Source organism: Mobula birostris, chromosome 1, assembly GCF_030028105.1.
Source record: "Mobula birostris isolate sMobBir1 chromosome 1, sMobBir1.hap1, whole genome shotgun sequence".
Lineage (NCBI taxonomy): Eukaryota > Metazoa > Chordata > Chondrichthyes > Myliobatiformes > Myliobatidae > Mobula > Mobula birostris.
In genome coordinates, this window is record NC_092370.1 from 129,544,142 (window position 1) to 129,556,370 (window position 12,229).

The 12,229-nt window shown below is 41.2% G+C and overlaps 1 protein-coding gene across 6 annotated transcripts in view; it reads left to right on the forward strand.

Annotated features, from left to right (window-relative positions):
* Positions 1–12,229, forward strand: part of LOC140199674 (neurocalcin-delta) — a 351,531-nt gene that overhangs the window by 324,804 nt on the left and 14,498 nt on the right. For all 6 annotated transcript variants that reach the window (XM_072262168.1, XM_072262151.1, XM_072262178.1 and 3 more), the window contains one exon: positions 11,674–11,779. In XM_072262168.1, the coding sequence (XP_072118269.1) occupies positions 11,674–11,779 (106 nt within the window). The remainder of the gene's footprint in view (positions 1–11,673; positions 11,780–12,229) is intronic.

The following is a 12,229-nucleotide window of genomic DNA, read 5'->3' on the forward strand; positions in this document are numbered from 1 at the left end:
TATTACCACTTTTTATTGATGCATCATAGAAAGTACTTGTCTGGATGAATAACAGTCTGGGATGGCAGCTGCTTTACTCATGACCGCAAGATCTTACGAAACATTGTGGACACAGCTGAGTACATCACAGCAATCGGCCTCCCCTCTGTGAATTCTCCCTAGATTTCTCGCTGCCTCTTTTGATAACTGTGGTTTGGAGTTTTATATTCTGTGTTTCTCACTCGTCTTTTTCCCGTTTGCATAATTTGCTCTTTTTTTGCGCATTGGGGGTTTGATATTTTTCTTTGAGTAGGTTTCATGTTTTTTTTCTTTCATGACTGTCTGTGGGAAGACAAATCTTGGAGCTGTACACTCCATACATACTTTGATAATAAATGTACTTTGAATCTTTGAATCTTAAAACATCCAGCATAATCAAAGACTCCACTCCCTAGGACATGCTTTTTCTCTCTTCTCCCATCAGGCAGAAGATACAAAAGCCTGAAAGCACATATCATCGGGCTAAAGGACAGCTACGCTCCCACAGCTATTGGACTCTTCAACATGCCTCTTGTACAATAAGATGGACTCTTGGCTTCACAATCTAACTCATGATCTTCCGCTTTATTATTTATCTGCACTGCACTTTTTCAGTAGCTTTACACTTTATTCTGTATTATTATTGTTTTACCTTATTCTAGCTGAATGCTGTAATGATTTGACCTGTATATACAGTTTGCATGACAAGATTTTCACTGTATCTTGGTACACGTGACAATAACAAAGCAATATCCGGTTGTTCATTAAAGCTTTGTCAGTGATAAACTCAGATGTTATTAGATCATGTTCACTGTGTAAAATACTCAAGATAGTGCTGCTTTTTAAAATTCTATTCCCCCAGCTGAGCAACAAAGGATCAATACTTAGTGTTTTCATTTATATTTTTCTGATACAGTTTAACTGGGACAAATAATGATTATTTTTTTCTTCCCATTTGCCTTTCTGTGTCCTGGCTTTCCCAAACGCCCCCAGCCCAAGCCGTTTGTGTGAACTACAAGTCCTGGCGTTCCAACATACCAAACTGGTATTCCAACTCACTGCTGTTTTGATGTCCTTTTCTCCAAACCCAAGCTGTGAAGAAAAGATCATTTAAGTTTGTGTCCACATACAGCACTTGGCAGTTAGCAGAGCACTTTACAACACCGGCTGTGAGATCAGGGTTCATTTTCCATTGGTGTCTGTAAGGAGTTTGTATGTTCCCCCTGTGACTGTGTGGGTTTCCTCTGGGTGCTCCAGTTTCCTCCCACATTCCAAAGACATACAGTGAGTTGTGGTGCTGGCAGCGTGGCGACACCATGGGGGGGGGGGGCTGCCCACCACAATCCTCACTGATTTGATTTGATGCAAGTTATGCATTTCACTGTATGTTTCGATGCACGTGTGACAAAGTTCATCTCTTGTTAACTCTTCTGTTAGCAGCAAGTTTTAGCTTAATACTTAATTAATTGAAAGGCCTCCTTTTCTGATTCTAATGAATGATACAGAGTTGTGCAAATAATCTATTTTCCTCATTTAATTTGAGTCTTGCAATACGCCAAGCCTATCTTTTTACAAGTAAAAGTCTATTTAATATCATGGCCAAACCTTTATCAAGGGTACTTCAGATAAAGTAATAAATGTCTTGGATAAATTGTCTGAAGATAGTTAAAACTATCACTTGATTTCTTAGTTTTCCAAGAGACGATAACAGCAAGGCAGAAATTTCACCAGCATACTGTTCTGAAGTGCTTTGTATACTTGAAAAGAATCTACGTTCTTACTATAAACACAAGAAAGTCTGCCGACACTGGATACCCAAAGCAACACAGACACACATAGTCCTGAAGAAAGGTCTCAACCCGAAATGTCGACTATTCATGCCCGACCTGCTGATTTTCTCCAGCACTTTGTGTGTGTTGCCACATTCTTACTGGCTGTCTGTCCAAACAAATCCTATTCAGGACAAAGACTGAGCAAAGTGTGAAAGAAAAGGATTTAGGATGGTCTGATATTTCTACTTCGTTTTCTGATGTATTATATCGAAAAATATTTATCATTGGTTATCATATTTATCATATTGTCACTGCCACCGATTCACATTTCATAGAAACATAGAAACATAGAAAATAGGTGCAGGAGTAGGCCATTCGGCCCTTCGAGCCTGCACCGCCATTTATTATGATCATGGCTGATCATCCAACTCAGAACCCTGCACCAGCCTTCCCTCCATACCCCCTGATCCCCGTAGCCACAAGGGCCATATCTAACTCCCTCTTAAATATAGCCAATGAACCGGCCCCAACTGTTTCCTGTGGCAGAGAATTCCACAGATTCACCACTCTCTGTGTGAAGAAGTTTTTCCTAATCTCAGTCCTAAAAGGCTTCCCCTTTATCCTCAAACTGTGACCCCTCGTTCTGGACTTCCCCAACATCGGGAACAATCTTCCTGCATCTAGCCTGTCCAATCCCTTTAGGATTTTATACGTTTCAATCAGATCCCCCCTCAATCTTCTAAATTCCAACAAGTACAAGCCTAGTTCATCCAGTCTTTCTTCATATGAAAGTCCTATCATCCCAGGAATCAATCTGGTGAACCTTTTTTGTACTCCCTCTATGGCAAGGATGTCTTTCCTCAGATTAGGGGACCAAAACTGCACACAATACTCCAGGTGTGGTCTCACCAAGGCCTTGTACAACTGCAGTAGTACCTCCCTGCTCCTGTACTCGAATCCTCTCGCTATAAATGCCAGCATACCATTCGCCTTTTTCACCGCCTGCTGTACCTGCATGCCCACTTTCAATGACTGGTGTATAATGACACCCAGGTCTCGTTGCACCTCCCCTTTTCCTAATTGGCCACCATTCAGATAATAATCTGTTTTCCTATTTTTGCCACCAAAGTGGATAACTTCACATTTATCCACATTAAATTGCATCTGCCATGAATTTGCCCACTCACCCAACCTATCCAATTCACCCTGCATCCTCTTAGCATCCTCCTCACAGTTAACACTGCCGCCCAGCTTCGTGTCATCCGCAAACTTGGAGATGCTGCATTTAATTCCCTCATCCAAGTCATTAATATATATTGTAAGCAACTGGGGTCCCAGCACTGAGCCTTGCGGTACCCCACTAGTCACTGCCTGCCATTCTGAAAAGGTCCCGTTTATTCCCACTCTTTGCTTCCTGTCTGCTAACCAATTCTCTATCCACATCAATACCTTACCCCCAATACCGTGTGCTTTAAGTTTGCACACTAATCTCCTGTGTGGGACCTTGTCAAAAGCCTTTTGAAAATCCAAATATACCACTTCCACTGGTTCTCCCCTATCCACTCTACTAGTTACATCCTCAAAAAATTCTATGAGATTCGTCAGACATGATTTTCCTTTCACAAATCCATTCTGACTTTGTCCGATGATTTCACCGCTTTCCAAATGTGCTGTTATCACATCTTTGATAACTGACTCCAGCAGTTTCCCCACCACCGACGTTAGGCTAACCGGTCTATAATTCCCCGGTTTCTCTCTCCCTCCTTTTTTAAAAAGTGGGGTTACATTAGCCACCCTCCAATCCTCAGGAACTAGTCCAGAATCTGACGAGTTTTGAAAAATTATCACTAATGCATCCACTATTTCTTGGGCTACTTCCTTAAGCACTCTGGGATGCAGACCATCTGGCCCTGGGGATTTATCTGCCTTTAATCCCTTCAATTTACCTAACACCACTTCCCTACTAACATGTATTTCGCTCAGTTCCTCCATCTCACTGGACCCTCTGTCCCCTACTATTTCTGGAAGATTATTTATGTCCTCCTTAGTGAAGACAGAACCAAAGTAAGTATTCAATTGGTCTGCCATGTCCTTGCTCCCCATAATCAATTCACCTGTTTCTGTCTGTAGGGGACTTACATTTGTCTTTACCAGTCTTTTCCTTTTTACATATCTATAAAAGCTTTTACAGTCAGTTTTTATGTTCCCTGCCAGTTTTCTCTCATAATCTTTTTTCCCCTTCCTAATTACAGGACCAGCAGTACACTTAGTCTCTCTTTACTGGCTGTCACAAAGTAGAGATTCAGATAAACAACTCTGTCCCAAAGAAGCCACTGCTTGGGATGCATCTGTTTCCTTGCTGTTTTTCACGCTGTAGAGAAAAACCTAATAAAGTGGCCCACCGAGTCCATATCCTCAGTTGCCAGCATTCATTCTCAATGCTACCATCAGGGTAGGACGTACAGGAGCCCAAAGACATACACTCAATGTTTCAGGAACAGCTTCTTCCCCTCTGCCAACAGATCTCTGAACGGTCTGTGAAGACTACCTTACTAATTTTGTTCCCTTTTTTGCATTCCTAACTTAGTTTTTTTTTAATATGGACTCAGTGGGCCACTTTATCAGGTTCTTTGATGTGTTATGTCTTCTGAGATGCTCTTCTACACACCGCTGTTGTAACACGTGGTTATTTGAGTTACTGTTCCCTGCCTGGCAGCTTGAAGCAGTCTGACCATTCTCCGCTAACCTCTCTCATCAATAGGGCGTTTATGCCCACAGAACTGCAGCTCACTGGATTTTTTTTGTGTTTCTCTCTCTAAATACTGTTGTTTGTGAAAATCTCAGGTGATCAGCAATTTCTGAGATACTCAAACTACACCATCTGGCACCAACAATCATTCCACAGTCAAAGTCACTTAGATCACATTTCTTCCCCATTCTGATGTTTGGTCTGAACAACAACTGAACCTCTTGATCATGTCTGCATACTGTTATGTATTGTTGCTGCTACATGATTGGCTGATTAGATGTTTGCATTAATGAGGTGTACAGGTGTACCTATTAAAGAGGCTACTGAGTGTAGATTTCTTATTGTAATTTGTAGCTTATTTCATGTGTTGCACCTTAATGCTGCTGCAGAATAACATATTTCACAACATATGTCAGTGATTATAAACTTGATTCTGACACAGATATTGTAAGTGGATTTCTTAACCTGGCAAGTTTATCTTTCCCAAACTGCTATCATTAGGCCACCCTTAACTCCTGTATCCTTGCAAAAAAAAAGTTACCTCCATTCATGATCACTATTTCCTCTCCCTTTCCCAGGTCCGAAGTTACCAACCAAATTCTTGAGGGCCTGGAACTTAAAATCTGCACATGAGCACATTGACAGACAGATAGTAGAGTCCAAGGATGATAGTCTGTTTCCCTGTGCTTGGATGAATTAAATATTAGTTCACGTGCTGCCCTTTGTCCATTGGTGAAGCCAGTATAATAGAGAATTCCCCAGTGCCATTGCCATGATATAGATGATGGATGGAATAGTATACTACTCTATAAATAGACAAGGGATGGGATATTGGTTGCTAGGGCAACAGGCATTTGAAAGTAGATGTCCCTAGAGATATTATACAGAATATTAAGCTAATCTTTTAAACGGGTACTGTTGATGTCTTGTTAACCAGTGGATATTGTGTCCATCGTAAATTGGGGGACGGCTTTGTTGAGCGTCTCCGCACTGTCTGCCAAAAGCGGAACTTCCCGGTGGCCAAACATTTTAATTCCCATTCCCCTTCCGATATGTCAGTCCATGGTCTGCTGTTGTGCTAAATTGTGACGCCCTGAGGGTGGAAGAACAACACTTTATATTCTGTCTGGGTAGCCTTCACCTGATGGCATGAATATTGATTTCTTCTTCTGGAAAATAAAAATCCTTCCCCCTGGATCCCCTCCTCATTCTCTTTTTCCTATGGTCCACTCTCCTCCCCTATCAGATTCCTTCCTCTCCAGCCCTTTATCTTTCCAACCCACCTGGCTTCACCTATCACCTTCCAGCTATCCTTCATCCTTTCTCCCCAGCTTTTTATTCTGGCATCTTCCCCATTCCTTCTCAGTCCTGAAGAAGTGTCTCGGTCTGAAGCGTCGACTGTTTATTCATTTCCATAGGTGTTGCCTGACTTGCTGAATTCCTCCAGCACTTTGTGGGTGTTGCTTTAGATTTCCAGCATCTGCAGACTTTCTCATGTTTATAGTCGTACCTTGTCTTTTCTTTCAATTTGTAATGCCTTCAAAGTAAAACACATAGAAATGTTTATATGAAAATCGCTGCCTATAAACAATTTGAAGAGATTGCTTTAGTGATTAAAGTGAATATGGTCAAAGTGTTACCATCTTCACTTGACAGTTTTGCCTAGTTGATGAGGAAGTAACAATGCATAATTAATTTCAGATTTTCCTTTAAAAATGGCAAAGTGTTGATTGAAGAGGAATACTTCATGGTGGTGTAGGGGGAAATATTTTACTTCCTTAGTTAAATTAAATGGTACTCATTTATTTGCTGTGCTATGTGCAACCCACTGGAATTATGATGCTGACCTTGACTAAATCTACTTGTTTACTGGCAACCTCCAATCTCCTTACATCAATGACTGCAATTAATTCATTAACACATATACACAGAATTTCAATGTTAAGATGATTAAATATACCCAGAATCCATTTTGTGCTATGAATCATCAAGTGTAAGTAGCTTAATGATATTAGGATTAACTTTATTTGTCATACACATTTAATCGTATTAGGTATTTGCTGTGGTGTGTTGGCATGACATCCGACAGAAAACAACATTCAATAATCATAAAGAATAAAGAATTATTTTAAAGATAAAGGCAGATGGAGGTTTATGTACAGATATGGAATAAAATATGCATAAATACAAAAATGCCAGCATGTATTTACAAGAAAAATCTGAAATCCGAAGGTTCATTTTATTGGTAAAGTATGTATCTGCAATACAACTCTGATATTCCTGTGCTCCAGGAAGCCATGAAAAACAGAAAAACCATGGGTGTCTGGGGGTTGTTGAAAGAAAAAAAGACATCAATATCCCCCCTCAGGGAAAAGAAAAAGAAACAAAGCTTGCTAACCCCAACCACCCCACCCCTCCCTCACACAATAGCCAACAGATCACCCACACGGAAATGGCAGCTACAACACCAAACCCCAAACCTCCAACCCCCTCCCTCGCAAAAAAAACAGCGACAACAGCATCAAACCCCAACCCCCTCTCTCACACACAAAAGCTAACAGATCACCCATACAGAAAAACACCAACAAGAACATCAGACACCAAATCCCCAACCCCTCCCTCGTACAAAAGGTAATGTACCGCCCACTCGCCAATTGGCAACAAGAAAGAAAACACTAAAAACTGAAGGGGACCAATATAAACAACAGTCCAATAACCAATAATCTCAGAATTTCAAAAACGTCCTTAGCTCAGCATCGAGGAGAGCGGCTGCACAAACTCAGTCCTTCCATGAAGAGTGATCGCTATGCCTGGTCCAAACGATGCCAACCCAGCTACCAACTGCCATCAATCCCATGGCCTCCTCTGCATTTGCCTCGATGCTTCGATCTTCCTTAATGTTTTGAATTAGCCCTGTGCCTCGTCTCTTGTCTTCTCCATGAGGCAGCTCGTGCTCTTGGTCTTCTCCAGGGACAGCAGAATGCTAGATCATTCGATTGAATTCCAAATGGCATGTCACAGGCTCCAACAGTTTCCAAAACACAATCAAGATAAAAAGGACAAGTAGAGGATGTAGAGAAAGTGAAATAATTGAAGAGATTGACAATCTGGAAGATGTCGCCCAAGGAATTGATGTTCGTAGGTGGCATCTTGACTGGAAGTCATCAAACCTAATTTCAGGTTTATCATTTGAACCTGGATGGTTGGTTATCCGTTGTATCAAACAATGGAAGTTTCAAAACCTGTGTGGGAGAGTTACAAAAATGGAAAAGCTTCTGCACTGTGGCAGTTCTCTTGACCTCGAAAGTCAGGGTCCAGTGGTACAAATAGTCATCACAACTGGGTTACAGTGGATGACCATGATTCCTTCTGTGCCTTACCATGCCCTTCACTCCCCGTGAAGCATTGCAGAACCACCTCTGTAGCCGTTGGATCTCACTGTTGATCTTATTAACGACCTGGATGTGGGGGTAGAAGGGTGGGTTAGCAAGTTTGCAGACGACACAAAGGTTGATGGTGTTGTGGATAGTGTAGAGGATTGTTGAAGATTGCAAAGAGACAATAGGATGCAGGAGTGGGCTGAGAAGTGGCAGATGGAGTTCAACCCGGAGAAGTGTGAGGTGGTACACTTTGGAAGGACAAACTCCAAGGCAGAGTACAAAGTAAATGGCAGGGTACTTGGTAGTGTGGAGGAGCAGAGGGATCTGGGGGTACATGTCCACAGATCCCTGAAAGTTGCCTCACAGGTAGATAGGGTAGTTAAGAAAGTTTATGGGGTGTTAGCTTTTATAAGTTGAGGGATAGAGTTTAAGAGTTGCAATGTAATGATGCAGCTCTATAAAACTCTGGTTAGGCCACACTTGGAGTACTGTGTCCAGTTCTGGTCGCCTCACTATGGGAAGGATGTGGAAGCATTGGAAAGGGTACAGAGGAAATTTACCAGGATGCTGCCTGGTTTAGAGAGTATGCATTATGATCAGAGATTAAGGGAGCTAAGGCTTTACTCTTTGGAGAGAAGGAGGATGAGAGGAGACATGATAGAGGTGTACAAGATAATAAGAGGAGTAGATAGAGTGGATAGCCAGCGCCTCTTCCCCAGGGCACCACTGCTCAATACAAGAGGACATGGCTTTAAGGTAAGGGGTGGGAAGTTCAAGGGGGATATTAGAGGAAGGTCTTTTACTCAGAGAGTGGCTGGTGCGTGGAATACACTGCCTGAGTCAGTGGTGGAGGCAGATACACTAGTGAAGTTTAAGAGACTACTAGACAGGTATATGGAGGAATTTAAGGTGGGGGGTTATATGGGAGGCAGGGTTTGAGGGTCAGCACAACATTGTGGGCCGAAGGGCCTGTAATGTGCTGTACTATTCTATGTTCTATGTTCTATTATCTGCCCAGACCACTGGTGCTGACTTTGCATGCTAGGACAGGCATGTCCCTATCTCACTGGGATATGAGGTCCGTGGCTACCCTCACCTGTTTAGCCTGCTTGTCGAAGTGGTGTATCGGGATTTGCCGTTGCTTCATGCAAATAGCTACCAGAGGTGAGCACTGAGTGCCTGGTGGAGACCAAAGGTGAGTGAGCTGCCCCAGAATGGACAAGACATTGTGTCCATTATAACGTAGAGAGCATCACTGCTTCATGACTGAAAGAATATCATAGTTAACATCCAAGGATACCCCTTGTATTGAAAGGACAGGCAGGTAGCCAGATGAGGTGTGGTAGCTTTGTTGGTAAAAAATGAAATCAAATCCTTAGAAAGAGGTACATAGGATCAGAAGAAGTAGAATTCTTGTGTTTAGAGTTAAGAAACTGCAAGGATAAAGTGACCCTGATGGGAGTTGTATTAAGACCTCCGAACAGTAGCCAGGATGTGGGCTACAAATTACAATGGGAATAGAAAAGGCATGAAATAAGGACAGTGCAACGATAGTGATGGAGGATATTAATACGCAGGTAGATTGGAAAAACCAGGCAGGTGCTGTATCCCAAGGGAGAGAGTTTGTAGAATACCTTCAAGGTGTCTTTCTGGAGCAGCTTGTGGTTGAGCCCACTAGGGCAGAGGCAACTTTGGATTGGGAGTTGTGTAATGAACCAGATTTGAGTAAGGAGCTTAAGGTAAAGAAACCCTTAGGAGACAGTGATCATCATATAATAAAATTCACCCTACAGTTTGAGAGGCTGAAGAATAAAGTCAGATGTTTCAGAATTGCAGTGGAGTAAAGGGAACTACAGGGGCATGAGAGAAGAGCTGGCTGGAGTTTCTGGGGGTAATTCAGAAGATGGTATATCCCAAACCAAAGATGAAGAAGTTTTCTAAAGAGAGGATGAGGCAACTGTGGTTGACAAGGAAAGTCAAAGACAGCATAAGAACAAAAGAGAGTTCATATAATACAGCAAAAATTAGTGGAAAGTTAGAGGATTGGGAAGTTTTTAAAAGACCAATAAAAGGCAACTAAAAAAGCCATAAGAAGAGAAAAGATGAAGTATGAAGGTAAGCTAACTAATAATATAAAGGAAAATACCAAACAGTCTTTTATATATACAGTATTAAGAGTAACAGAGAGGTGAGAGTGGATATTAGAATGCTGGAATAACATGGGTAGAAGATAGGCTGACTGGCAGGAGACAAAAAGTGGGAATAAAGGGGGCCTATTTTGGTTGGCTATCAATGACATAGTGATTTTCTGCAGGGGTGGAATTGGGGCCGCTTCTTTTCACATTATATGTAAATGATTTGGATGGCTGATTTGATGGCTTTCTGGCCAAGTTCGCAGACGCTACAAAGATAAGTGGAGGGGTAGGTTATATTGAGGAAGCAGGGAATCTATAGAAGGAACTAGACGGTTTGGGAGAAAGGGCAAAGAACTGGCAGATGCAATGTAGTGTAGGGAAGTGTATGGTCATTCACTTTGGTAGAAGGAATAAAGGTGTAAACTATTTTCAAAACAGGGAGAAAAATCAAAAATCAGAGGTGCAAAGGGTTTTGGGAGTCTTCATGCAGGATTCCATAAAGGTTAAATTGCAGATTGAGTTGGTGGGAGGAAGGCCAATGCAATGTTAGCATTCGTTTTTAGGAGACTAGAATATAAGAGCAAGGATATGATGCTGGGCTTTATAAGGCATTGGTCAGACTGTACTTGGAATATCATGAGCAATTTTGGGCCCCTTATTTAAAAGATGTGCTGGCATTGGAGAGTGTCTAGAGAAGGTTCACAAGGACGATTTTGGGAGCGAAAGGGTTAGCATTTGATGGCTTTGTGCCTGTACTCGCTGGAGTTTAGAAAAATGAGGGAGCATCTCATTGAAACCTACTGAATAGTGAAAGGCTTAGATAGAGTGTATGTGGAGAGGATTTTTTCTATAGTGAGTGAGTCGAGGTCCAGAGGCCACAGCTTCAGAATAGGGGGCGTCCATTTAGAACCGAGATGAGGATGAATTTCTTTATCCAGAGGGGATGAGTCTGTGGAATTCATTGCCATGTATGGCTGTGGAGGCTACATTATTAGGCACTTTTAAAGCTGTTAGGTTCTTGATTAGTCAGGGTCGAAGGTCGCAGGGATAAGGCAGGAGAATGTGGTTGAGAGGGATGATATATCAGCCATGGTGGAGCAGACTCGATGAGCTGAATGGCCTAATTCTGCTCCTTTCTCTTATGGTATAACTGGACCTCTCCCTTTTTACAGAAGCTGCCTGAGTTAAAAATTATATTTAATTATTTCTGCTACTCTGCCCGTGGACAGTTTGTCCATAAACTTGGTGTCATAAATGACCTTTGCATTAAAGTGTTTCAATGCATTGGTAAAAGCTTGGAGATAGTGTAGTATATACGTATAAGAATTCATTGTGCGTTTATGGTAGCTGTAGATTTTGTTATAATGTAATAATAAAAGAATATAAGATGATTTAAAGACTTGTGAACTACATCTATCCAAGGCAAATATAACATTGTAGTAGAAGATTGATGATATTGTTTTCTTAGCCTCGGGGGGAAAAAAAGAAAAGTAGTTGACCAATTTTTGCTTCCTTAACCTAAGTTCACAAAAATCAAGACTGTATTTAAACTCTACTTGTTAACCTATCAGAACCTATTTTGATGCAGAACCGCTTGATACACTTTTCCTTTTATATAGGCAATCTATAAAATGGTTTCTTCGGTGATGAGAATGCCAGAAGATGAGTCTACACCTGAGAAAAGGACAGAAAAAATTTTCAGACAGATGGACACCAACCGTGATGGTGAGTCAATAAATTCTTTTGAGCGCTAAGCACCTCCATCCTTACTACCTTCATGTCATGGCCAATTTATAATATTCACTCAAGTACTGAATCAAAAATGTATAGGCTCCAACTTTCAGAATATTTTAATACTGTAACTTTATACTGGAGATTGTAACTAATGGAGAGTAATACAGCCATCTTCAGCATTTAAATAGAAGCATTGCTAGTTGACAGCTATATCCCATTGTCTCTGGTCTTGTTTTCCTCATGGTGTTTATGCCTTATAATAGTATTTTATGAAAAGCTTCTTGAAAGGATAGTTGCATTTAAGTAAAGTTCAACATATGTTGAATGGCAGCTTTATTACCAACACATTCAGTTTTTTTTATTTCAAAATATACTTTATTCAAAAATAAATATATACAATAAACCATTCAATACCTTTTCATCCTTTACATACGTTTCCAT